Source organism: Coptis chinensis, chromosome 6, assembly GCF_015680905.1.
Source record: "Coptis chinensis isolate HL-2020 chromosome 6, ASM1568090v1, whole genome shotgun sequence".
NCBI classification, from domain to species: domain Eukaryota; kingdom Viridiplantae; phylum Streptophyta; class Magnoliopsida; order Ranunculales; family Ranunculaceae; genus Coptis; species Coptis chinensis.
In genome coordinates this window covers 41,093-67,117 of record NC_141461.1, presented here as the reverse complement: position 1 = coordinate 67,117, position 26,025 = coordinate 41,093, and the positions used below count along the sequence as shown (strand labels likewise).

Here is a 26,025-nt window from a genome sequence, read left to right as displayed (position 1 = left end):
TTGTGCTCTGACAAATTGAAACATGTTTCAACAATTTTTTTTCTGGTGAAGTCGGAATATCTCAAAAACAGTTGTTCTCATTGTTTTTACACTGCTTTCTTAATCCAGGTAACCAGTAACTAAGAAATTTGTTCCAGACCAGAACTCCAACAGGAGAGAGTAAGAAATTTTGTTCAAGACCAGAACCCCCACAGCAGAGAGTTAGTTAAGAATTAAAACACATAACAAAACAAAATGACAAATAAACTATTAGTTATCACTATCGTTGAACTTCAAACAGAATAAAACATAAAGATTACAGTCTTCCAACTTTCCACTTCAACTACAGAAATAATGCCAAAAAGCCCAAAATATGTTCTCACAGCTACAATCAGAGACTAAAAATAAATTGTAACTGGTTACAAAATATATGCACACAGAGATACACAATAATTTGTACTAAAACATGTACATTACATGCCTTACAAGCCTTTCAACTACAGGTAACATACCAAAATATGTTCTCAAAGCTACAATCAGAAACTCCATGCGCAAAGAGGTTAAAAATACATTGTAACTGGTTACAAAATACATGCACACAGAGATGCACGATAATTTACAAGCCTTCCAACTCCCCACTTCAACTACAGGTACATACCAAAATATGTTCTCAAAGCTACAATCATAAACTTTGTGCAACAAGACTAAAATTACATTGTAATTGGTAACAAAACATGCGCAATGGAGATACACAATAATACAAAATAATTATAACGACTAGATGGAACAATCCATCCTACAGACATAAGTAGCTATAATTAACAATTCTCACAGTTCATTCCGGATGATTAACTTCCTCTTCCACAATAACTGATCCAAAGAAAGCATCTACAGTAATGGAGGCGAAATGACTTTTAAGACATGTCGGCTTGCAAATGGCATCAGATCACACAGTAATGGAATAAGGAACGTTGACAACATAAAATCATCAGGCCCCACTATATTGGACAATTCTCACAATTGGTTCCTACCTTCCCTCCACAATAACTGATCCAAAGAAAGCATCTTTAGCAATAGAGACAAAGTGATCTTTCCAGTCACTGGGGCTAGCAAATGGCATCATACCACATAGTAATGGAAGAAAGAACAAGACAACAGCAAAGAAAGTATATCGCCTGATCCAGTATGGCAATCTTTCCTTAGTCTCAAACCCTTGAGACACAGAAACAGGCCCGTACAGGATTGTGAAGAAAGTAGAAATACAAATGTTAGCAAAGAAATGCAGCAAGCATAGGGCCTCCCAATGTAGCAGCCAATTATATCCACTTCCTCCTAACGTGTCAACACAAAGCTTGCCCACAAAACCACACACGACTCCTAATAGCAACAATATGTGAGTCACCGGCATTGACTGATTGGAAGTGGACGAGCGCAGAAGTAGCAAATAAGCAATTGCCAGAATCATGACCACTCCAAACAACATCCGGCTCGCAACTATAACAAGACATTTTAGATTCTGCATCCCTGAGTTGAGAGATTGCACTCGCTTTGGCATCCACCAAGATCGAGAATCCTAATAACAAATAAAATACCATTAGAATATCTATTGACAGAAAGGATAAATAGAGAAAGTACTGCACTGGTATTATAGCACTCACCTCGGTGGTTATACAGGATGTAGCGAACTCGGAAATCCTTTTATATGAATAGACATATGCCGCATATAAAAGGGAGGCAGACATGATTAACAAACCAGCAACAAGACAATCTATGCATTTCTTGTGAAACTCTGTATGCCTTGTTTCCTCTAGTTGAGTCTTAAATTTCTCCACTTTAAAGGATGCCTTTGAAATTCCCATGGATAATTTAAACCTCTCCAAACGGTTTGAATCGGAACTGAGAGAAAGCTTTGATTCTTCCAGTTGCAAGCGTTTCATCAGCAGACCAATCTCAAATGTCTTGAGATCATTAGAACGAGCTTGCTCCATGACCGATTTCTCAAAAGTATTCAGCATAGATCCATTCATTCCAAAATCTGATTTCCTTTCAGTAACACATGCTAGCATTTGGTTCATTTCTCCATGCAAGGTGAGTTCTCGGTTCATAGCGTCCAACCTCACATTCTCCTGTAAGTCTTCAACACAATCAAGTGATTTGGAAATCCCAAAGTAAGTTGAATTTACTTCTGGAACACTGCTTGGTTCATGTCTGTGCCCATCAAGAGATGCAGACTGGCAAACTGACGGCTTAAAAACAGAACTGCTTCTATCATCAAGAAATGTTGAAGAGGAAGCTTCTGAATTCAAACTTTCTATATTTGGATGACCCACAGGTTCTCTGTTGTTTAGGGATGCCTCATTGACTATTCTTAGGGTCTTGAGGGTGCACCGAAATGATTCGCCAAAGTTCCTCACAAAACGATCAAACCTGTCCCCGTATACCTATTCAAACAGGATTGTCATAACCATCGCTTCAGCATCTCAAATTTTGTGCTAGCTCTATGTTAACAACTAGAAAAACTTAACTCGAAACCCAGACTGAATGGGTGATTCAGCAGTTTAAGGTCTGGCTTACATTGGCTAAAGATTCTTTAACGGCTGAAGTGCAGATCTGCAAAAAAAAAAACTAAGAAGTTGGCCACTCTTTCAAAAAATGGTAAAATTTTGAGAAAATTTTCAAAAACAAATTATTTGAGAATAATGATTGAGAAGTGTACCAATGAAAGATAATCTGTTGATATCCTTTCATCTGCTATATCTTTACTTTCTAGGACCTGAAATCAAATAAAGATCACATCCACTCATCAACCAACAAGTACACATGCTGAAACAAGACATATTGCTAGAAAGTGTATATAGCTAAATGCATGTTATAACTTTTTTTTTTTTTTTTTTTTTTTCAGTAAGCAAAAATTTGGGGGGGGGAGTACATGAAGAGTTACTTACAGTCTACGCGCACAGCTAAATGCATATTATAACTCATTCTCCAGAAAAATTCACAAAGGTCAGGTTAAGAAAATACAACAATAACACTTACATTATTGATATTGTTTAGTCATCATATTTAAACTGTGCATAGCTTGAAAGTAGCAATGTTTTTCCTATTTGCATATGCGATAAAAATGATTCCCAATGGTATGAGATTCACAACATTTCTAGTGACTTCTACCCTGACAAAGCTAATCCTCAACATAGTTGTCACTGGTCCTACTAAATTTCCATCTAAATTCCTTCACATTTTATTCCTTCCCACTTCCTTAGGCTGAGGAGCACCTAACTCTCAATAAATTCTTACACAACTTGTTTACACCGATGACCAAAATGAGATACCATCTACTAAATCCTTAAAACTAAAATGTAATTCTAATAAAAAAAAGCAATAATCCATGATAGGCAATACACATTACATAAACAAATAAGCATAAAAATCATAACTTTACTTGAAAACTAAACCAGGGGTGCACAAAAATCAAACCTGTGCAACAACAGCAGCAATTGACATTCCAAGAGGTAGCGCAAGTCCATCGAAATCACTCCCACAACGATTGACAATAACTTTAGAAGCATTTTTAGATAATTTACTCATAACACGCAACCCTTTACTTGAAGAAGCAGTAGCAGCAGTAGAAGAAGAAACTGGGAATGCCAATTTTAATAAAGTTTTCTTCTTTTTCTTCTTTTTATTGTTAAATATAATACTTTCAACATTTTTGGAGGGGTCTTTGGAAGAAGGATTTGAAAGATTGGGTATTGAATGAATGTTTGAGATGTTGTCACCTTCGTTGTTGTTGGGTTGTGAAGAAGATGAAGGAAGTTCCATGGAAGAAGGGAGAGAGAGAGAGGGGAGGGGGTTGTGAATGAAAATGAAAAAAAGAGGAGGGGCTTTTAACTCAAAAGGAAAAATTCATTAAAAATGTGGGCTCCATAAAATTTAAAAAAAAAACGTCTATAATTTATTTTAATAATTGAATAAAAAATAAAGTGGAGAAATAGTATTTGTGAGATCTACATTTTTTTTAGAAATTTTTTTATTTTATTAAATATTATCTAAGTATGAAGTTTTTTTTTTGTTTTGTGGAGCCTAAAATAATAAAAAGAAAATAAATAAATATGGGTGAGTAAAAAAATATTAATGTCTTTCACGTGTTTTTTTTTTTTTTTTTTTTTAAGTGGAAATTTTTTTTCTCTTTTTTTTCCATATGTTTTGACGGGTCAAAAGACGGAAAAATTAGTTTTTTTTCCATATGTTTTGACGGGTTAAAAGACGGAAAAATTAGTTGATTGTCAATTTGGGGGTAATCCTAATTGCAACTAGAAGGGGCTTTATGTCATGTTGTGGTGCACTGACGTCCTATGCCTTTTTTTTTTTAGTGAAGTCGCTAGTCATTACTGAGCTCTGGTTGCCCATTTTCACCTGGTTACAAAAATCACTGTCTGAGCCTGAGGAATATACAAACAAAATAAAAAAGTAATGCAAGGGTGCACCAAGCCATGTTCAGTCTTCAAAACCTGTATTTACAACGTTGGGGGTGAAATAACAGTTTACAGTGTTGACACATTCATAGCACCTGGAGTGTAACACACTGACTATGAATTTTGATCTAACTAAAAAATAACACAAACAAAGTTACACACCAAAAAGAAAAATGCCTTAACAAGCCGAAGATTACACGCTTGATAAGTTCTTCAGCAATTCATCTTACTTTCTGTATGAATATTCAGCTTTAAACTCTTTCTGAAGTTGGTCACTTGGTTCTGTTTTTGCTGCCAGCACGACATCATCAAGGAATCCTCTTTGAGGAAATTCCTGTGGTACAAGACTTCGATACATCCCAAATTGCTCCTCTGCTTCCGTCTTTTTATTCAATAAGCTGTAGATTATCCCCTGTCCAAAACCAATAACCACGATAAGAGAATTTTTAAGATACATTCATTAGTTGGATACAAAACGATAGTGTGGGTAGACCGTGTGATGATCAGATATGGAAACAGCATGGCCATTTTCACCAATAACCTTTATGGCCACTAATAGGAAACGATTTGTCACAACTTGCAGAATTTAGGTAAAAAAGGGAACAATAAGGATTTTTCAGGGACGTAAGAGACATAACGGGAACTATCAGAACTTGTCAGCTGACACATCAATTGCGATCTATAAGAGTTCGTCATGTTCAGGAAGGAGAATTTTACTAATCAACCTTCAGAATGTAAGTAGAGACAATCGTCAAACACGATCTACCAGACTAAATAATCTTAAGAATATTATCAATGCAAAAGAAGTGAGCTTAAATTATCTCCACTTTGTTCCAGAAGCATCCTTACCTGACAAAGATATGGCCGAAAATCACGAGGGTTCTCATCAACCAGATCTTGGAATTTCTTCAAACCCTGCTCCAAGTCACCCTACAATGACATACACATATATATAATTAAACTAAAACACTTCACAAAATACCAGGTAGTAATTAAACAACACATTTTATTCTCATGCAGCATAATATATATGTTGTCTTATATAACATGTGTTCAATGCCACCCCCTCAAAACCATCTATATTCTATACAGAGTTTAAGACTGGTTAAAGGCATGGGCCATTCTCAAAGGTCTCAGAACCAACAACTACGATGCTTTCAGGTAATGAACATAAACAAGAAACCAAAACAAGTTTAACCATTGAATAAAAGCCAGTGTTGTTGGATGGATAAGAACATTATGCTTGTCTGAGTTCTGTGCCTCCAATCTTCCGCCCATTAATGAAATGCTTCAAATTTATTCATTACAAAGAATAAGGCTTCACCTTTGCGACATGCATCTGTGCGACTAAAATCCTTATGTTACGCTCCTCGGTGACTCTTTTTTCACGTTGAGCAAATTCCAAAGCCTTATTTAGCATCTCAAAAACAGCTGGACCTTCACGATTTTTATGCATGGCCATTGCCAAACCCTGTAAAGGAGGAGATTCTTAGTGCTTTGTTTCCAAATGAATAGCCAACCAAAGCAGAATTATAAGAATAAAACACAAGCACCCTATAACCAGACACCACAAAGAACAATTGCTCGATATAAGCAAGCAATCTATACAACACAATGAACTAAGAAAACACTGAAACAAAATCCATATTTGTCTAGTTTCTTGCTGATTAGTTCAGTCTTTGCAAGGATCTCAGAAAGTATATGTGGTGGTAAGGTCTGGGGTATAGAGGATCAGGGGTAAGATTGGCCCGATGCAAGCTGTGGTAGTGGAAGCCGGGGTGTAGAGGATCAACAGTATGATGACGCCGATGCAAGATATGCGGGGAACTCGCGAGTATAAGATCAGTCCGCGGACCCGTAGGTACGCGGTAGAAACCCTACACGTGGAAGAAGAGAGAGCGAGGGATGGAGGGACAGGTGGACGACTTAGATGGAAGACAAGGGTGTATAAAGAGAACAGGAGAGAGAGAATAGAGGAGGATTTTTCGGGATAGAGGGGGGCGAGACCTAGAGAAAAGAGGGAGATAGGAGGTTGAAACAATAGAGCTACAACAGTATACTCAGAATATAGTTTGCACTGACATAGAATCAGTGTTTATCAAAAAACAAAACAAAAGAAATTAACCAGTATTGAGGATAATTAGGTTATCCACTGCACTGATTTAACCACAGATGGACAAGGAGTAACAATTTTACTAACCCTGATCCCCGAAATAGTGGGACGCAGCTCTACTCAGTAAAAGACGTAAGCACACTGTTAAACTACTGAACCTTGCCGGTGGTCGATTTAGTGATTAGTATAGTGTCAACATTTCAACAAGTCCTGTCAACTGGTTCTAACAGAATTTCGTAAGTTCCTAATTTTCTGTATCATCACTCATCAGTTGGCTTATGATAGACTGACTGTCTTAAGTTGCAAGACTGAAGCGATAATTGCAAAGGAGAACTGACCTATATAGCTACTGTTTTACTGACTATAACATACATTGCTTCGTTTCTAAAAATAGAGAAGTTATAGAAAATAGAGAAGAATCAGAATATCATTTTATTTTTTAGTTTTCAGTTTTTTATGATAATACTATGGAAGAGCTTGCAGAAGCCTCCACTTTTGAAGATTATACGAGATTCAATTTTATGATAAAATCAATATGATCCATATATTTAATAAATGTTTTAAGACCGAGGAAAACAAACTTTTCTGAACGGTAAATAACCTGACAACACTTGATCCACTATGACTATTCAATTAATCATATAGATGAACAACCAAATGAGTAGTTCACCCTTGGTGTAAACAATGTAATTATTAGGATATTTTAAGCATATACAATATAATCTATTTCAGTATCCATTACAATAAAAGCTCATATATGAGTTCTGCAAATTCCAAAATGCAAGCAATACAAACTAAGACAACACAGTATTAAAAATGACTATAAATTGCAACACTGAAAACAAGAAATAATGTTAAGGAGTTTCAAGAAATCATACATGTAAAGCTCTAAGTAAGAGTGGTCTCTCCTCCAAGATATCCTTAAACAGTCTCTTAGCCTTGTTCAAATTTCCCAACATCTCATAAGAAAGAGCTTGCAAAAGCCTCCACTCCACTTCATTCGGTTCGATTTCTATCAACCTCTCCACATACTCCACAGCTTCTTTTCTCTTCCCTTTCATCATCTTCCTGGACAAAACCACCTTCAATGTCTCAACATCTCTTGGGTTCTTCTCCAAAATCTTCAAATACATCTCATCATCACTATCTTCACTCTGGGTAACTTTATCTTCCTCCATAGTTTCAACAACACTGGGCTTATCACCTTGTGCCAAAACTGGTTTGCAACCATAACTCCCCATGAGAAAAAGCCCACCAACAAGCAAAATTGCTACTTTATGTACTGTAACTTTGAGAATGTTGTTGTGTAGGTGAGTTTTGAGTGATTTTGGGGTGAGTTGTGTTGGAAGAAAGTGTGAAACAGATGGAAGTTTACCCATTTGAAATGAGTATGTTATCTGCTGGGGTTTAAGGAGAGAATGAAGTGGTTTTTGGAAGTGTGTTTTGGGTTCTTTGAAGAATAAAGAAGCATGCTTTTGAAAAGATTTGATATTTTGTGATTGCATTGTAGAGAAGATTGAGAGTGATGATGAACAACAAGTCCAACTCATAAATGAGATGAAGTCTGAAACTGTTGAAACTGGAAACTTTGCAATCATGTCTGTCTGTCTGTCAGGGTTTTACTTTTTAAGGCTTTTAGCATTTTTTGTCTTGAGTGGGCCTTCAATAATAGCTGACCCAGATCCATTTCGGATCCAAATTGGATAAAACGTTGTTTCGAATATTCTGGTGGTGCCCAAACTAGTATACTGTATGGCAGTGGGGAGTGAGCGGAGCTGTGGGGAGTGAGCGGAGTTGGGTGAAGGAGAAAGGGTATTGGGGGCGAAGAAAAAATAAGAGAGAAGTGGAAGAGTATTGGGGGCCCGTTGAAGAAAAATGAGAGAGAGAAAACCCTACATTATCCTATGTTGAGGGGTTCGGTCTTGGTATTTTGTTCGGTTTCGGGCAGATGGACATTCCTAGTGCATGCGAAACCAACCAATTTGGTTTTTTTCGTCCAAAATTTTTGAATTATATACCAAGCACGCCCCCCTTAAGATCGTTAAGCTCACTTGCTCCGCTTTCGATTAAAGTCCAAAACCAAGATCATTTGGCTTCTTTGAAAACCACGGGCAAAATCATTGTAGAAAGTTGGTACGTTTTAGAAATGTGAGTATGAGATACAATCACACAACACAGGAATGATTGGCAGTAAATAAACTCAAGAAACAAAATATCACATTGCGGAGAAAAACTTGATTTACATATAGATGCATGCAAAAGAATTCAAATCATACACAACATCAGTTGAGACTCTATGATTTGACCAAGGAAGAAGTCCGCCCCCTAAACCCCACAACATTGAGCTTTGAGACTGGTTTCGCAGCGTTAGACTTCCTTCTCTCTGCAGGTTTCTTCCCACCTAGTGTAGCTTTCTTTGAGACACTAGCCGAGGATGGCTTGGACAGTTTTGAGACTTTAATTGCTGGTCTTCCAGTTTTGGTTGGTGGTGCAGATCTTTTTCCGGCTTTGGGTTCAACAGTTCTCCGCCGTGATGTATCAACAGTTCTCTGCCGTGACGTATCAACAGCTCTCCGCCGTGATGTATCAACAGCTACTACTTTCCCACGGCCTCTAGAGGGTTTTGCCAATTCACTCTTACTTTTCTGATTTGAGGCTCTTACAGTACTGCTCTTACCCTTCAAACTTACTCGAGCCTTGTCGCTGGCCATTCTGAAGTTATCTACCGTGAGAGATTCTAAGCTCTCATTCTTCCGGATCGCTTCTTCAATTCGGGCTGCCAGACTGGTGTCCTTCTTCGCAACCAGACTTGTTACTTTACCTGTTACAATAAATCAGTTTAGTTAACTGGAACATACATTAGCCTGCAAAGATAAGAAATTTTGTAGGTTTGACAGATATTTCAACTATGTGTGTTTTCATGTATAAGACTTTTCTGCGCATCATCTAAAGTAAAAAGTACTTTTAGGTGGCTACATGAAAGCAGAAGTGTGTATAAAACTGCTTATGGCTCTATGGATCCACATAGCACCAAAGCACATATTCAAACTCAAAGCTAGAAGTGAACTGAGCAACTATAGATAATCATGTAGGAAATGGCTGCAGACAAATAAAATTTTGATAAAACAATGCGTGTTGACAAAGCATAAACTTAGTTTGGTAGCCAACAAGTGATCTTTCCATTTCTCTGACACATGTAGAACTTACAATTGAATTTGATATGAATTAAATTCTAGTATTATTTCAGTTGTTGTATGCAATAACTAGTAATTCTGTAGAAAAAAATTCTGTTCCTGTCAATATATTGGCGGCTGAAAAACTATTCAAACTTTGACAGTAGATGAGGCTGGGCTACTGTATAAATAATAGAGTCTATCGTGCCGTTTCGTGGAAAATACTGCAGTATTAGGCTTTATGCCAAGCATTTTGTACTATGATTAGTCCCCCCCCCCTCATACGAAATCAAACAAAAGTAAAGCAACATACCTTTAGCTCCCATACGAGCAGTTCTTCCTGTGCGATGGAGGTAGTCAATCTAAAATACCATCAAGCAACAGTCAGGTCAGATTTTCACTGAAGTAACTCGATGGGGAAATGGGAAAACTTATAAGAGAGTCAATAGAACAATAAATGAGGTGAAATACCAGGCGAAATAAAATACATACAGAGTTTGAGGGAAAATCAAACATAATGACATGGTCCACATCCAAGTCCAGCCCTCGAGCAGCCAAGTCTGTGCAAACCAACGTGGGACAATCCCCATCTTCACTCTTAAACTTCTTGAGGTTTTCGACTCTGCACATAAGAATCCAAATCAGAAACAATGCATAGGAGGTGAATTGGAAACTAGAAACACATCGCAAATTTCATTAACATATATAAAGATTAAAGTTAAACAAAAACAAATCAAAAGGAATTAACTCACCTTTGTTCAGCTGGCACCTCCCCGTGGTAATTCACTGTGGAAATTTGATTTTCACTGAGATAATGATCTACAGCGCGACTAGAATTCAAGGTGTTGCAGAACACCATTACACGATTTCCCTTTGACAAACTCGGCTCAAGGACCTGTGATGGCATATGATCAAAAAGCCATATATATAGTAAGGAATAGTACCACTGAGGAGTATTTTGATTCTTGAAAAAAGTGCTAGCTGTTTAACTCGGAAGATATATAAGTGGTGCTATGTTATTAACATACAGAGGATCACCAACCAAGTTTTTTTTTTTCTTCTATTTTTCGTTGATGGAGACCAGGCTACATCTTTTTGATGGGCTGTCTACAGTGTATATGCAGACACAAAATTGCTAAAACCGATTGGGTTTCCCGGTCCAGGACTATGTGTACTTGCATAAGTTTGACACAACTTTGATAGGCAATAACAAAAAATCCAAAGCATAAAGACAACAAAGAATAGAAAACGATCTTATGGAGTACCATTTCCATTGCCTTGTCTAAAATAACATACCATGTATCCAGTTATCATCATTAAAGTGCTGCTAACCACATGTGTTGGTAGTTGTGTTTACTATAGAGTTATTTCACTGTTTTACACTGTTTACTTACTTTAGTAATGCAGAGAATAGAAACTACCTGCAGCAATGCCTCCAGCTTGTTTTCCGCACCAGAAAGCTTTATAAAATCATGCCGAGCAGATGCAATCTTCTTGTGCAACGTTGATGTACGCAGATGGAGAATGCCTTCAAATTCTTCATCAACCAACATTTGCACTGCCTGCAAATAAATCAAAATACCTAGGGGGATAAATGAAAGAAAACATGTTCCAATTTACAAGTAGAAACAACTCTAAGGCATGCATAATAAGCACAGACAGGTACATAATGACTTTATGAATCCTTTTTTCATGACACCTATAAAAGGATTCAACATTGAGTGTAATGTCCTCACTGTAGAGAATTCATCACGAAGAATCGTTGCATTCCATCATCTCTTCCCCCCAAAGCGAAGATTGCAAAACTGGGAGACTTTTGACATTTGGGAAAAGTGAAGAGATCCTTGCACAAGGAGGCATCACTTGCATGCCTCTACTTTGGGACTTGGAATTTTTTTAAGAAAAACTTATCATCCAACCATCCTTATTTGTAAAATCCCCAAGGAAACCACAAATAATTGTGTCAAAGGTTCTAGAGTTAAAATCTCAAACCAGTGAAAGAGAGTAGATTGAGTAAATCAACAGAAACGAAAAGAAGTAATGCACATAAGTGAATCAGTCAAAATCTTCAACACATAACATACAATTTGTCCATAATAAATGACAGAATATATAGCCATACCTTAGTCATTGTTGCAGTGACCAAGATAGTTTGAAATCCTTGGTCATCGGATTTGAGAGCACGGTTTTTCAGTGGGCCGAGAAACTTGCGTATATCAGGACCAAAGCCACGATCGAACATAGTGTCTGCCTCATCCAGCACCTAACATAAAATAATATCATCATGACGTGTACAGAGACACCTAAAACTGGAAGAAAATTAAATGGAACCTGATAATAATAATAATAATATAAAACATGGACATTTACTCTTGCACAAAAGTTGTTAATCCTGATCAAGTTCTTTGTGGCTTATCCTCCCTACAATTCATACTATTTCTCGTGTTATGTATTATTCACATGGGCCACTAACACCGAGACCAGCACAATCATAATCAAAAGTCCAAGTTTAATCCCAGCATTAAGTTTCAGTGTGCTTCAGTAGTTCAGTACTCACTTCTGGGCTATTAAATCGTTGAGTACTCGCTGAGTAATCGGTGAGTACTCGCTACTCGCTGCTTAGCCGACCCGACTAACAATTTAATCCCCGATCACAATCGGGCTCAAAAACTCCCCGAGTACTTGACCGACCCAATTAGCTGATTAGCCGAGTAATTGTGTTCACTATTTCAACTATTTCAATGTTAAACATTGAACTCGACATTTCGCCGATTCGACCAACCCTCGATTCTGTAAAGTTCTACACTTTAATAATATTTATTTTAGTTGATTGAGTGTTTTAATTGTTTATTGATTGATTGGGTTCTTAATTGGCTTCATTATGTTGGTATTGCAAAATTAAATATATTTAATAATTATTTGTAAAGAAATATAGTGTTATGAAAAATCGTCCGATTAATCCTGATTAATCCCCGACCGATTACACCTACTCGCTACTCGCTCTTCAAACGAGTAGCGACCGAGTAGCGACTTAACTGCACATACTCACTTTACATGTAGTTGAATGGTGCATGATAATTGATAAATATTGCAACCCCCAATCTTTGCAATAATAAATGATTATGGTGAATATGACTCCTATTTGATACTATATTGTAGTAAGAGTCTAAACCTACAGTTTTTGTTGAGACAAATATATTGAGTATTTTTTTATTTGTCAAAGTATTTCTGGCTTTCGGTGGAGTTGTATTTCTTAATACAAACCCAACCTAGACTGGTTTTCTTTTCCTGTTGGTGCTTATTCAGATCATGATGCTAAATACTTATAAGATATGAGCTGAAACTACTGTTCTAACAAACATTACGCAGCATTGGCATTGTTACAAATTTACGTGTCACTTCTTAAATTGCATAAGAAACACATTTATACACATAATAGACCTTAATATGCAATGAAACAACAAAAAAAAAAAATCATAGTTAAGGATCTCCAAATACCATGTTCAGCACCTTCCTTCATGGACTCTAAAATTTCAAGATACCTCTGAGAAGCACAGCAATATGCACAAGCTAAATACTAAACACTTACCACATACTTGATGTCACCATAAACAATGTTCCCTTCTTCAATATGTTGAAGAACCCTTCCAGGAGTCCCAACAACCATATCGATTGGGACATTCAATGAATCTTCTTGAGGTCTTAACCGCCCACCACCACTTACCATGGTAGACCTGAACCGTGCATGATGACTAATAGATTTCGACACGCGAAAAACCTACAATAGTTTTCCATGGGTCATTACTAAATCTGAACTTTCAACTCTCAACAATAGAATTAAACCACATATATTAAACTAGAAAATGCATAAGTACCTGCTCGGATAGCTCCCTTGTTGGACACAATACAACTGCTCGAGGTCTCCTAGGTTTCATCAGCATACCACGCAACATTTCATCCTGTCTCAGTAGCTACAAAACCAACACAATTTTTACCTTAGAATAACTATATGTACTTAAATAGCTATCGTAGATACGAAACATCAGACTAAACACTCTCCTGTCTCAATGTATAACATCATCTTATACATTCATATAAAGAACACAACTTTAAACATGTGAATAGATATATAACTAAAACTGAAATTGCACAAATGAACTCAACAAGATTACCTGAACCAAAGGCAACATATAAGCCAAGGTCTTACCAGACCCAGTATGAGAACCCAACACAACACTCTTCCCTTCCAACACAACAGGAATACCAACACCTTGAATTTCAGTTGGAACTGATATCCCAAGCTCATCAACAGCACCCATTACTTCCTCATCCAAACCCAACTCTCTAAAACTTGTGAAAACCTTAGCATTACCAACTTTACGGCTTTTCGACAACTTGTCATCACCGGCCTGTTTCTCAACAGAACCAAAAGAAGGGGCTTTGTTAAGTGGGATTTTTGAGGAGTCTTTTAAATGCCTTGCTCTTAGTTTCTCTAAAAGGATAGAATGCCTCATGGGTTCTAAACCATAGTTGTCTTGTTCAAGTGTAGTAGTAGTAGTAGTTGTTGTTGTTAGCTCTATTGCATTGGAACAAAGAGGCTTAAACCTTTGAAAAACCCTGGTGGGTGTTTTGGTAAAAGGGTATCTTGTTGTTGATGAAAAGAGTGTGTGGGAAAAGAGATTTGAGGAAAATGAGAAGCTTAGCAGTGCTCTTCCAGTTCCAACCATGGCTGCACTCTCAAAAATGAGGAAGATGATAAAAATCATTTCTTTTTTTTTAAGGAAAATAAAATTTATGAATGATTTGGGCTTCAAGCCCGAATAAAGTCCAGTCCAATGAAAATTTTGGATCTATAGACAAGCCCAATCGGCCCAGTTGACACGAACCCATCAAAACTTAGCCCGATCATGGGCCCATAGCTAGGACAGAATTGGGTGAGAATTGGGTCAATTGCTTTGTGTTGCCGAAATTGACCTAATTATTATTTAATTATCAATAATCTAGAATTGAAAAGTGAACAAGTAGATTGCAAAGTGAGAATAGTGTTTGTCACGAGAGAATAATATGTTTTCTTATAGTTTAAATCATTAATCACAACATATAAATCAACTAGCTCAAATATGGAAACAACTAGATATAAAAAAAATTTGTAAGTTTCTAATTGGAGTTATTTTTTACTAGATGGAGAAGAAGATAAATGTTTTCTCGTATCTTAAATCACAAGTTCACGTAAGTGTCTTCTAACTTAGTTGGTAAAACCTTTGGGTGATGATACGTCTGGGGTTCGGTTTGCCTACACATTCGCAAACATTTGCAAGTGAAGATATTAAAGGCCCAACCCCGCTACACACAATTGAGTTACTGATTTTTTAAATGAGATTAGTAACTCTTTTAAAACAGGCTTGCCCACACTTTTTTTCGTAGGTACCGACTAGCATCAAAGAGTTACTAATCTCTTTTAAAACAGACTTGTCAAAAAAAAAAAAAAAAAAACAAATCAGTTAGCTCAAAGATAAAAACAACTAGATCTCAAAAATATTTTACAAATTTATAGTTTGAGGTTTTTTTCGTTAGATGGGAAAGAAAGTCGTAATTGGTATTAAACAAAAATAAATTGGCTGACCGAAATTATTAATGGTAGTTGTTGATGGTCAAAATTACTGGTTAATTTACGTGTTTGGGCCTAAATTTGTGTAGCAACCAGTTTGGGTAAGTGACCCGTAAAACAGTTAAAAAGTAAGTGATTTGACAGAATTTCAAACAGAAAACGACTGTGTGTTTAGGAAGTACAGACAGAAGACTCATTCAGCAATCTATGCATGAGAATTTTGAGTAACTGAAAATGGGACAGGAGCTGAGACTTAATGTGGTAGTGCACCAGTCTGCACGCCAGCCTTGTACTCGTTTTCTAAGATCTTTCTTCTTCCACAAAAAAAAAAAAACATTAAAAAACAGTACCATATTTCTTCATTATTGAGCTGGTTTAGCATTTTAGCAAGCTAGAGAGTAATAAAAATAATGGAGATCATAACTTCATTTCTTCTTTGGTTAATGCTCATGTTCCATCCATTAAATACCATTTACGCTAATACAGAAGGTTTGTTCTAATCTTTAGCTAGCCACTTTTTTTTAAAGAATCAAAGAAGTGTGCATGAAGTAATCTAGGAAAAGTGCAACTGTTATATTGTATGGCTTTTGGAATTTTTAGTAGGATTACTGTAAAGTTGGCTTTTTAGCTACTTTATTTTCTTAATCAGAGGCCTAATATTGGTTTTTGTTGGTAAATCCAATTGTTCTATCTAGGAATTTCGTATAGAGCTTTTTTTTTTATTGGTAGCGCTGTTTTAAATGAGATCAAGAACTCTTTTGATCTTTGGGGGGTTCGAGCCCCAGAGCTCTGGTATCATCACCCAAAGGTTTTATTGACTTTGCTAGTTGGCACCTGCATTTCGTATAGGGCTCGCCTTACTATATATTGGAATTAAAGAGACTCGACTTTTTTTAAAGACTTCTACGCCTTAGTATATACATATAGATTTGGTGCCCTTAGTCTGAAAGTTGTTCAAATTATGATACGATGAAAGTTGAGTTGCTGGAACAAGAAAATAATTATTCCTATGTTGCTAGTGTTGTTTGCGCATTTTCCCCTGTCAAATGTAACGATAATCGTTCTTGTCTGTTTCTTGTGTACTCAATAGGCGATGCTTTGTTTAGCCTACGTAGCTGGTTGAGCGACCCTAATAATGTGCTACAAAGTTGGCATTATTCTACCCTTGTCAATCCGTGCACTTGGTTTCATGTTACATGCAGCCCTGATAACAGGGTTATAAGAGTGTAAGTTCTTTCTTTTTTCATATAACTTATATGGTGTTTAAGATTAATATAAAAGAAAATTTTCTGATGTTGAATGCTTAGGATATAAAATCCAACTTTCCAATTGATTGACCAGCTTAATTAATGATTACTTGTTTTTGTATTTCTTTCAGGGATTTAGGAAATTCTAATTTATCAGGTACATTGGTCCCCCAGCTTGGTCAGCTTACATCTTTGCAGTATTTGTGAGTGCCTTTCTCTAGTCTATAAGCAATACTTGTTTGATGTGTTCCCTGTCAATAAGATAATATATCTTCTGTTGCCTTGCATACTTGTATAGTACTAAACCATTCCTCTCTTTGGACGCTCTGTTGGTTTTCAATATTTCAGTCTTTGTTTTCAATAATAAGCAAATGAAAAGTTATAACTGATTACAGATAATTGAACTCACCATTTCTATTGATGCAGGGAACTTTATAGTAATAACTTAAGTGGACAGATTCCCAGTGCGCTTGGCAACTTGACAAGCTTAGTGAGTTTGGATCTTTACTCGAACAATTTAAGTGGTAGGATTCCAAAGACATTTGGCAACCTAGCAAAATTGCGTTTTCTGTAAGTTACTTACTTCAACCCATTCTTATTCAAAAGAAATCATCTTATAATAAAAACCATGTCTATATATCATATGTCCTGAGTTATCTGTAACCCTTTTCAATAGATTTTGGAAGTTGACATTGTTTTAAATGTTCTGGAAGGATAGTCGGCTTAGCAACAACAGCCTGACGGGTAACATTCCTGTATCTCTAACCAATATTACGACACTCCAAATTTTGTAAGTATCAACCTGATATCCTTCTCCTCGGATGTGAAATCCTCTCGTTTTCACTCTTTTGTTGATGCAATGCTATTTAAGTAGGCTTATTACCATCTTGCAAAGTGGCGTGCAGGGATTTATCCAACAACCTCCTATCAGGACCAATTCCAGATACTGGTTCTTTTTCGTTGTTCACTCCCATCAGGTTTGTTGCTAGTATACTGTAGTTGGTCTCTTTTTGCTCTGATTAGAGATGTTATACTTATATCCATTTGTTGAAATGCAGTTTTAATAATAACACAAATCTATGTGGCCCTGTTACTCAAAGGCCTTGCCCAGGATCTCCTCCCTTTTCTCCTCCTCCTCCCTTGGTTCCTCCACCAGTATCTCGTGGCGGTAATTTTATTGCACCTTATTATGGTTGTTCTGTTGTAGAATGTTGCTACTTCTTCTTAATCTGTTTATCTTGTTTGTAGTGCATATTTTATTGATGTTTTTTAGTACATGTTCCTTTTTTACTTATCTTCTCTATCTTTGCATGAGAAATTTCTTGATTATGTCTGTCTTTTGTCTTTGTTTTGGAAATTCTACTTGCGCCATATCTAGATTTTCCTACTCATTTGTGTACTGTAGCTTTCCAAATGTCAAAAGTGTAAAAATTCTGGCAATAGTTATTGCTTTATTAGGGTCAAGTTTATTAGATACTGTTGCCTTCGATGCAACCTAGTTAAAGTTGTTTCTTGTTGAAACTGGTGAGTGGATGGTGATTATTCATATAATCATAGAAAATGCGATTATGACTGTTTATTTCTCAGGAAATAGTGTTCCTAGGACAGGAGCAATTGCTGGAGGAGTGGCTGTTGGTGCTGCGTTACTTTTTGCTGCCCCTGCAATTTGGTTAGTATGGTGGCGTAGACGGAAACCCCAACAGCATTACTTTGACGTTCCAGGTTAGTAAAATAGTTGAAAATAACTTAAGTTGTGTTTTCTAGTAAATGTATCGTGTAACATTTTTGTATCTCTTTTCAGCTGAAGAGGACCCAGAAGTTCATTTAGGTCAACTCAAAAGGTTTTCTTTGCGGGAACTACAAGTTGCTACTGATAATTTTAGTAACAAGAACATTCTAGGTAAGGGTGGGTTTGGGAAGGTGTACAAGGCACGTCTGGCAGATGGTTCCTTAGTCGCAATTAAACGACTAAAAGAGCGTTCACTGGGTGGAGAAATTCAGTTTCAGACAGAAATAGAGATGATTAGTATGGCCGTGCATCGGAACCTCCTACCTCTACTTGGCTTTTCTATGACAGCAACCGAAAGGTTGCTTGTATATCCGTATATGGAAAATGGCAGTGTTTCATCTTGTTTAAGAGGTGCTACTTCTCATGCTACTTTTCCAGGCCTCTAAGCTCCTTTTCTATTTGGTCACTTTAACTTTGACTTGATTTTTGGTCATAATCATTTTGCTTATCAGTAAGTTTGATGTTTTCTTGTAGAACGTCCATCATCTGCACCCCCAATTGGTTGGCCAACTCGGATGAGGATATCATTGGGATCTGCTAGGGGTCTTTCTTATTTGCACGAACATTGTGACCCGAAAATTATTCACCGTGATGTCAAAGCTGCTAACATTTTGTTGGATGGGGATTTTGAAGCAGTTGTTGGGGATTTTGGCTTGGCTAAGCTTATGGACTGCAATAATACCCATGTGACCACTGCTGTCAAAGGCACAATTGGTCATATCGCTCCAGAGTACCTCTCCACTGGCAAATCATCAGAGAAAGCTGATGTTTTCGGGTACGGGATCATGCTTTTAGAGCTTATCACTGGACAAAGAGCATTTGATCTTGCTCGGCTTGCAAATAATGACGATATTATGCCACTTGATTGGGTATGCATTTTCCTTATCACAGGTTAATTTACACACAGAGCCATTACATTTTCGTCATCTTGACTAATGTGTTTATTTGATATTTGTTTAAATTCTTCTAGACTGGCGTAGAGACTTTTTAAGTTTCAAGACCAACATTTAGTACTTTTTATACATGCCTGGATAACAGATTATAGAGTTCAACTCTAATGAATAGTAGTTTTGAGATGTCATTCCAAAAATCATCTTTAGAATCATTCAGTGAAAGGGGCACTTTCGATACTGGTGTAGAATTTTTTTGTGAGCTCTTAGATGTTTTTTAAATACAGTAAAACAAATACCCTCAACCTCTTGCTTTGGATCCTAAACCAATAACGTTATCCTTTTCAACTCTATACGAATGCATTACATTAAATCCGCTGCATTTGTCTTTACTTCTATAACTTAAGTGACTATGTTCCATCTCCTCTGGCACGTTGTTCGATGCATTACCTGAATAATTTATGGGATATTAAATACGAAATTTGTTCATCAGTTCATGCTACCTTACTAACAGCTATACAAATTATTGAAATTAATGAATTGACCAGATATGTACCATCATAAAAGAACCAAGCACCGTGTTCATTATGATTCATTTTTTTTTTCCTCAGGTAAAAGGACTTCTGAAAGAGAAGAAATTGGACATGCTAATTCATTCTGAATTGGAAAACAACTATACTGAAGCAGAAGTGGAGCAGCTTATCCAAGTCGCTTTGCTCTGCACACAATGGTCCCCAATGGGCAGGCCCAGGATGTCTGAGGTGGTGAGAATGCTCGAAGGTGAGGGCTTGGAAGAGAAGTGGGAAGAATGGCATAAGGTGGAGCTTGACCGTCAAGAATCTCAACTTCCTCCTAATCAGAATGACGAATTGGAATATGTTTTTGACTCCACTTTCGACCTCCATGCTGTTGAGTTATCTGGCCCAAGATAAACCTCTCACGCTTGAAACAACAAATTTACGCAACATTGGCATTGTTACAAATTTAAGTGTCACTTCTTAAATTGCATGAGAAACACATTTATACACATAATAGACCTTAATATGCAATGAAACAACAAAAAAAAAAAAAAAAAATAAAAAAAAAAAAAAAAAAAAAAAAAATCATAGTCTCCAAATACCATGTTCAGCACCTTCCTTCATGGACTCGAAAATTTCAAGATACTTCTGAGAAGCACAGCAATATGCACAAGCTAAATGCTAAACACTTACCACATACTTGATGTCACCATAAACAATGTGTTGCTTGCGAATAAAGAAAACAATAAGAGACAAGGACAGAAGTAACAGATAATAACCAATTCAAGGCGCGGATTAGGCTGTCCTTAAGGAAAGATTTCGCCCCTTCCAATGGTGCAAAAAGGCAGTAGTGGCGTCTTCCTCACAGGATTCAATGGTTAACAGCAGTTTGACTTTGCACTAGAACAAACTACCCTATAGAACGGCAGTATAACTTTCTCTGGCGACTGACAGGAAGAAGAGAAGAAGAATAGGATGGGGTCGAGTTCTGTTTCTCTGAAGATGTGAGTTGTTGTTTTTCAGGGGATCCTCTATATGGAGGCAAGGTCCTGTATTTATAAAGGTAAGGTGGTCGGTTCCAGATAGGATAAGGACTCACACTTCCACTCTAAGTCGGTTTCAAACTCTAAGGAGATAAAGACTCATCCTCAAACTCTAAGTCGGTTTCAAACTCTAAAGAGATAAATACTCATCCTCAAACTCTAAGTCGGTTTTACCAACAGATAAGAAGAAACCAACTAGACACTAAAACTAGTATTTAGAAATACTCCTAGAGATTCCAACAATCCCCGGCCTACTATTTCAAAATACTAATTGTCTCCCACTATTTTGGAATAGGATGTTACAAAAGAAATTGGTTAACGAAATGCCAGAGAGAATCGAAAAAACAATGCATAAGATACTGGTGCTTTACGGGCTTGAACCAGTCATAGGATAACATGTCTTATAATACATGAAAGTGGTGGATTAAATAATCTTTGGACCAACATTCCCTTGTAGTAAAATAGATCACATGCACTGATGCACCCACATTGCTCTTTCATTATATGCCTGTTCTGCGGTGTTGCGCTTTTTGGCCCCTACGATGTCTGTGTTCCATGAATGCTCTAGAGTACTTGCCCGAATACTAATAAAAACCGACCCAGTTCTACATTCACGTAGGTGGATATCCATCAAGTGTACATTGCAGTTAAAATACACTATCTCATTATAAAATGGACTATGGATTCCAATAAGAGTAAAATAACTCATCCTTTCTCATTGCAATTCAAGTTATACAAAGTATACAAAAATGCTATATCGTCATAGGGAGGGACGTCTCAAAGAAAGACAATAGCATACTAGAGCGACGAGGTGACTTGTTTTTCCCTTTGAACCTACTTCATGGGATCTCCAATCACATAGGTGGGGTTGCCGTCAGTGTCGCCCTCTATCTAAGGCAAAAGTCTCATCCCCCTCGACGTATCAACCACTTGCATCCTGCTAAGCGGTTTTGTCAGAGGATCAGCCAAATTTAACTCTGACCTCACATAATCTAGAGCCACAACTCCATTCCAAAGAATCGCTTTATAGATCAGAAGTCTCAGACGGATATGCCTGCTTTTCCCATTATACAATTTGCTCTTTGTCTTTGCTATCGCGGCCTAACAATCACAATGCATAGGTACAGCTGGAGGCGGTTTTGTACCAATAGGAAGATCTGCCAAGAGGTTTCTAAGCCACTCAGTCTCAGCACTTGCTTTATCTAAAGCAATAAGCTCGGACTCCATGGTTGAACGAGCTATCAAGGTCTGTTTAGAAGATTTCCAAGCGACTGCACCTCCACCAAGGGTGAAAATATAACCACTAGTGGACTTGATATCATGAGAATCAGATATCCAGTTTGCATCACAATAATCCTCTATCACAGGTGGAGTTTGTCTAAAACGTATGACGTAATTCATTGTTCCTCTCAAGTACTTGGCTAGTCTCTCTAACGCACTCCAATATTCCTTGTTAGGACAATGAGTGTATCTGCTCAACCTGCTAACTGCATAAGCAATGTCAGGTCTAGTGCAATTCATCAAGTACATGAGACTACCAATAATTTGGGCATATCTAGACTGAAGGACACTATGTTGATCATTTTTCTGAAGTTCACTAGTTGCCTCATAAAGGTGTCGACCACGGGGCTTACTATCATAAAAGTTAAACTTCTTCAAAAACTTCTCAACATAATGCTCTTGTGAAAGCGTATAGCCATCACTGTTTCTGATAATTTTGATTCCAAGAATCACATCAGCTTCTTCCAAATCCTTCATTTCAAATTGGGAGGATAAAAACATCTTGGTGTTTCTCACAACATCAAGGCTAGGACTTATGATTAACATGTCATCCACATATAGACAGATAATCACATATGTATTTACATCAAAAGATTTAAAGTAAATACATTTATCAGGCATCATTAATGTGATATCCATTAGACATCATGACACTGTCAAACTTTTCATGCTATTGTTTTGGCGCTTGTTTTAACCAATATAAAGACTTAACCAATTTGCATACTTTTTGCTCATTCCCTGATACTATAGTACCCTCAGGCTGCATCATATATATTTATTCATCAAGATCACCATTCAAAAATATAGTTTTTACATCCATTTGATGAATAAATAAATTATGAATAGCAGTGAGAGCCATTAGAACTCTTATAGAAAAAATCCTAGTTACAGGAGCATAAGTATCAAAATAGTCAATGCATTTTTTCTGGGAGAATCCCTTGACTACCAGTCTAGCCTTGTATTTCTCAATGGAACCATCTAGCTTTAGTTTCTTTTTGAAGATCCACTTGTAACGTATATGTTTTGCCCCAGGAGGTAGATCAACTATCTCCCATGTGTGATTAGCTATAATCGAATCTAGTTCTGAGTTTATAGCATCCTTCCAGAAAGGTGCATCTCGAGAACTGATTGCCTCATTATACGTCACATGATCATCATAAAGAAGAAACATGTAAAAGTCATCACCAAAATTGGTGGATTTTCTGTCTCTTTTACTCTTCCGAATTTTTTGTTCAAAAATTTCAGGATATGTTGATTGTTGTTCACTAGGAGCAACCAACCTCTCAATGCCAATTTTCAAAGGAAACAAATTCTCAAAGAAATCAGCATTTTTACTCTCTATGATAGTGTTAGCATCGACAAGGTTATTATCAGATTTTACTACTAAAAATATATATGCAGCACTATTATGAGCATAATCAATGAACATACAATCAACAGTTCTAGGTCCCAATTTTCTCTTTTTAGGTTCGTTCACTAGAACCTTTGCAAGACACCCCCACATTTTGAAATATTTCAGGTTAGGTACATGACCTTTCCATAATTCATATGGTGTATTATTCCCTATTTTCTTGTTGGGTATCCTATTCTGTAAATGGCAAGCAGATAGGATTGCTTCCCCCCACAGGAAAGCTCCAGAACTTACAAGCATAGCATTCCTCATCTCTTTTAGTATTCTGTTTTTCCGTTCGGCTACTCCATTAGACTTCGAGGAGAGTATGGTGGAGTAGTCTCGATGAATAATGTCATTCTTGTCACAAAAGTCCCGGAAGGGGTTAGATTCATATTCTCCACCCTATCGGACCGAAGTCTTTTAATTTTCTGATTAAAATTTGGTTTTCAACTTCACTTTGTACTTGAGAAACATCTCACCTGCTTCATGCTTGTTTCTAAGTAAATATATCATGGTGTACCTAGAGAAGTCATCTATAAATGTAATATAATAAAACTTCCCCCCTCTAGACATGGTACTTTTGAATTCACCCAAATCCGTATGAATAAGAGTTAGTAATCCAGTTTTATCTCTAGAAACAGTTCTGCAGGATTTCTTTGTGGCTTTAGTCTCAACACATATTTCACATTTATCATTAGAAAAATCAGAAATATTAGACAATAAACCACATGCTTTCATTCTTTTCATATACTGAACATTCACATGTCCTAGTCTACCATGACATATATTAAAAGAGTCAAGCAAGTAAGCAGAAGCAGATTCATTCTTATTAATAATAATGTTGTCAAGTACATTCAACATGAAAAGACCACTGTTATTACAATAATCTTTCCCAACAAAACCCTCATTTTTCGTCAGAACGAACTTGTCACTCTCAAAAGTCACCTTGACGCCAGCTTTTCCCAGTAAGGACACAGAAATCAAATTCTGTCGAATCTCAAGAACATGAAGAACATTACTAAGTGAAAGGGTTTTCCCTGAAGTTAACTTCATAAGAATCTTGCATGTTCCCTTAACAAGAACAGACATTAAGTCACCCATATAGACCTTTTCAGCTTTCACTAGTATGTAGTCTGAGAAGGCTTCAACATCACCACGACGTGGCCGTGGCACCGAATCTAGTACCGGTTTTTCTTCCCAAAGGCCATGAACACTTGTGATACTACAGCAGCAATTATATCATCTCCCTCAACCATATTAGCATTGGGAGGATCATCAGTGTCTTTCTTGTGTCTGCACTGAAAAGCCCTATGTCCAGGTTTACGACAAACATAACAATTTCAATTGCCATTACCACTCATTTTAAAAGAAGTACCTTTGACCTTGAAATTCTTATTTTTGTTGTACTTCTGTTTTTTTAGAGTTTTTGTTGGATTTACTGGGATTATCTTCAACGATATTGGCTTTGGAATGGAATTCCTTAGACAACACGTCATCCCGAGTCTTGTTCTTTTCCTCTATGTGAATGTGAATGTGAATGATCACATCCTCAAGAGTCATCTATTTACGCTTATGCTTCATACTGTTTTTATAGTGTTTCCAAGACTCGGAAAGTTTCTCAATCAAACATCCAGCAACAAAGGTTTCGGGTAAATCAATACCGTTTTCAAATCATTAATCAGCACATGAAAATCATGGATTTGAGACGTTACATCTCTATCCTCTCTCATCTGGAACTTTAGAAAAGTCCCAATAGCATATTTCTGAGTACCAGCATCCTCTATTACGTATTTTTTGTTCAAACTCTCCCATATGTCATGTGCATTCTTATTTGAACAATAAATATCAAATATTTCATTGGACAAGGTACTCAAAATAGCATGACGACATACCTTATTCCCATTGAGCCAAGCAGCGTGATTTCTTCGAAAATCATTAGAACCCTCCACCGGGTCTTTGTATCGATGAGATACTTTGCATAGTTAAGTACATCTAGAGCTGTGAACACCCTTTCTCTCCATGGCTTGAAGTGTGAACCGTTGAAGGATTCAATCTTTGACACATTGGGTAAGTTGCGAGCATTCAGTAGAGGTACAACATCTCTCATAGTCGAAATAACTTCCATGACTCCATAATTGGTTTCTTTGATCGGCGTGGTGTCAACTGGTGTCAACATCTTGTCCTTTCCTTAATATTGTTGCTTGCGAATAAAGAAAACAATAAGAGACAAGGACAGAAGTAACAGGTAATAACCAAGGCGCGGATTAGGCTGTCCTTAAGGAAAGATTTCGCCCCTTCCAATGGTGCAAAAAGGCAGTAGTGACGTCTTCCTCACAGGATTCAATGGTTAACAGCAGTTTGACTTTGCACTATAACAAACTACCCTCTAGAACGGCAGTATAAATTTCTCTGGCGGCTGACAGGAAGAAGAGAAGAAGAATAGGATGGGGTCGAGTTCTGTTTCTCTGAAGATGTGAGTTGCTGTTTTTCGAGGGATCCTCTATATGGACACAAGGTCC

At 37.0% G+C, this 26,025-nt stretch overlaps 4 protein-coding genes across 5 annotated transcripts; 1 reads left to right on the top strand and 3 right to left on the bottom strand.

The window, feature by feature from the left end:
• Positions 1-422: 422 nt before the first annotated feature.
• Positions 423-3,843, bottom strand: CPR5 (protein). Of its 2 annotated transcripts, XR_015198164.1 has the most exons (6): positions 3,454-3,843; positions 2,696-2,752; positions 2,554-2,589; positions 1,638-2,420; positions 600-1,552; positions 423-460 (listed from the first exon to the last, which is right to left on the bottom strand). XR_015198164.1 is itself a non-coding variant. In XM_086565157.1 (5 exons), the coding sequence occupies exons 1-5, from the start codon at positions 3,796-3,798 to the stop codon at positions 1,007-1,009; spliced, it is 1,767 nt and encodes a 588-aa protein (XP_086421283.1). In that variant the 5' UTR covers positions 3,799-3,843; the 3' UTR covers positions 433-1,006. The 2 variants fall into 2 exon arrangements, 1 of the variants encoding a protein (XP_086421283.1); XM_086565157.1 differs by having other exon boundaries at positions 433-1,552.
• A 627-nt stretch (positions 3,844-4,470) lies between these two features.
• Positions 4,471-8,175, bottom strand: LOC147490408 (protein SLOW GREEN 1, chloroplastic-like). Its single transcript, XM_086565158.1, has 4 exons — positions 7,443-8,175; positions 5,776-5,922; positions 5,301-5,381; positions 4,471-4,863 (listed from the first exon to the last, which is right to left on the bottom strand). The coding sequence occupies exons 1-4, from the start codon at positions 8,160-8,162 to the stop codon at positions 4,678-4,680; spliced, it is 1,134 nt and encodes a 377-aa protein (XP_086421284.1). The 5' UTR covers positions 8,163-8,175; the 3' UTR covers positions 4,471-4,677.
• A 570-nt stretch (positions 8,176-8,745) lies between these two features.
• On the bottom strand, positions 8,746-14,500 carry RH39. Its single transcript, XM_086569615.1, has 9 exons — positions 13,910-14,500; positions 13,613-13,708; positions 13,327-13,515; positions 11,860-12,000; positions 11,159-11,299; positions 10,490-10,632; positions 10,230-10,359; positions 10,051-10,099; positions 8,746-9,385 (listed from the first exon to the last, which is right to left on the bottom strand). Exons 1-9 carry the CDS (start codon positions 14,462-14,464, stop codon positions 8,859-8,861), a joined length of 1,971 nt encoding a protein of 656 aa, XP_086425741.1. The 5' UTR covers positions 14,465-14,500; the 3' UTR covers positions 8,746-8,858.
• Positions 14,501-15,696: 1,196 nt separating this feature from the next.
• On the top strand, positions 15,697-20,254 carry LOC147490406 (somatic embryogenesis receptor kinase 2-like). The gene is made up of 11 exons (XM_086569616.1): positions 15,697-15,834; positions 16,436-16,571; positions 16,724-16,795; positions 17,019-17,162; positions 17,311-17,382; positions 17,498-17,569; positions 17,651-17,760; positions 18,180-18,314; positions 18,394-18,732; positions 18,856-19,250; positions 19,883-20,254. Exons 1-11 carry the CDS (start codon positions 15,756-15,758, stop codon positions 20,201-20,203), a joined length of 1,875 nt encoding a protein of 624 aa, XP_086425742.1. The 5' UTR covers positions 15,697-15,755; the 3' UTR covers positions 20,204-20,254.
• Positions 20,255-26,025: the final 5,771 nt, after the last annotated feature.

Excerpts from the sequence above, each read along its gene's own strand:
- CPR5 (XM_086565157.1), bottom strand. The coding sequence starts at position 3,798 with ATGGAACTTCCTTCATCTTCTTCACAACCCAACAACAACGAAGGTGAC. Across the intron at positions 2,590-2,695 it reads CAACAGATTATCTTTCATTG|ATCTGCACTTCAGCCGTTAA; the intron begins GTACACTTCTCA and ends TTTTTTTTGCAG. Across the intron at positions 2,421-2,553 it reads TTAAAGAATCTTTAGCCAAT|GTATACGGGGACAGGTTTGA; the intron begins GTAAGCCAGACC and ends CTGTTTGAATAG.
- LOC147490406 (XM_086569616.1), top strand. The coding sequence starts at position 15,756 with ATGGAGATCATAACTTCATTTCTTCTTTGGTTAATGCTCATGTTCCAT. Across the intron at positions 16,572-16,723 it reads GATAACAGGGTTATAAGAGT|GGATTTAGGAAATTCTAATT; the intron begins GTAAGTTCTTTC and ends TATTTCTTTCAG. Across the intron at positions 17,570-17,650 it reads TCGTTGTTCACTCCCATCAG|TTTTAATAATAACACAAATC; the intron begins GTTTGTTGCTAG and ends GTTGAAATGCAG.
- LOC147490408 (XM_086565158.1), bottom strand. The coding sequence starts at position 8,162 with ATGATTGCAAAGTTTCCAGTTTCAACAGTTTCAGACTTCATCTCATTT. Across the intron at positions 5,382-5,775 it reads CACAGATGCATGTCGCAAAG|GGTGACTTGGAGCAGGGTTT; the intron begins GTGAAGCCTTAT and ends ATGTCATTGTAG. Across the intron at positions 4,864-5,300 it reads TTCGGCCATATCTTTGTCAG|GGGATAATCTACAGCTTATT; the intron begins GTAAGGATGCTT and ends GGTTTTGGACAG.
- RH39 (XM_086569615.1), bottom strand. The coding sequence starts at position 14,464 with ATGGTTGGAACTGGAAGAGCACTGCTAAGCTTCTCATTTTCCTCAAAT. Across the intron at positions 13,709-13,909 it reads ATATGTTGCCTTTGGTTCAG|CTACTGAGACAGGATGAAAT; the intron begins GTAATCTTGTTG and ends TTGGTTTTGTAG. Across the intron at positions 11,300-11,859 it reads TCACTGCAACAATGACTAAG|GCAGTGCAAATGTTGGTTGA; the intron begins GTATGGCTATAT and ends ATTTATTTGCAG.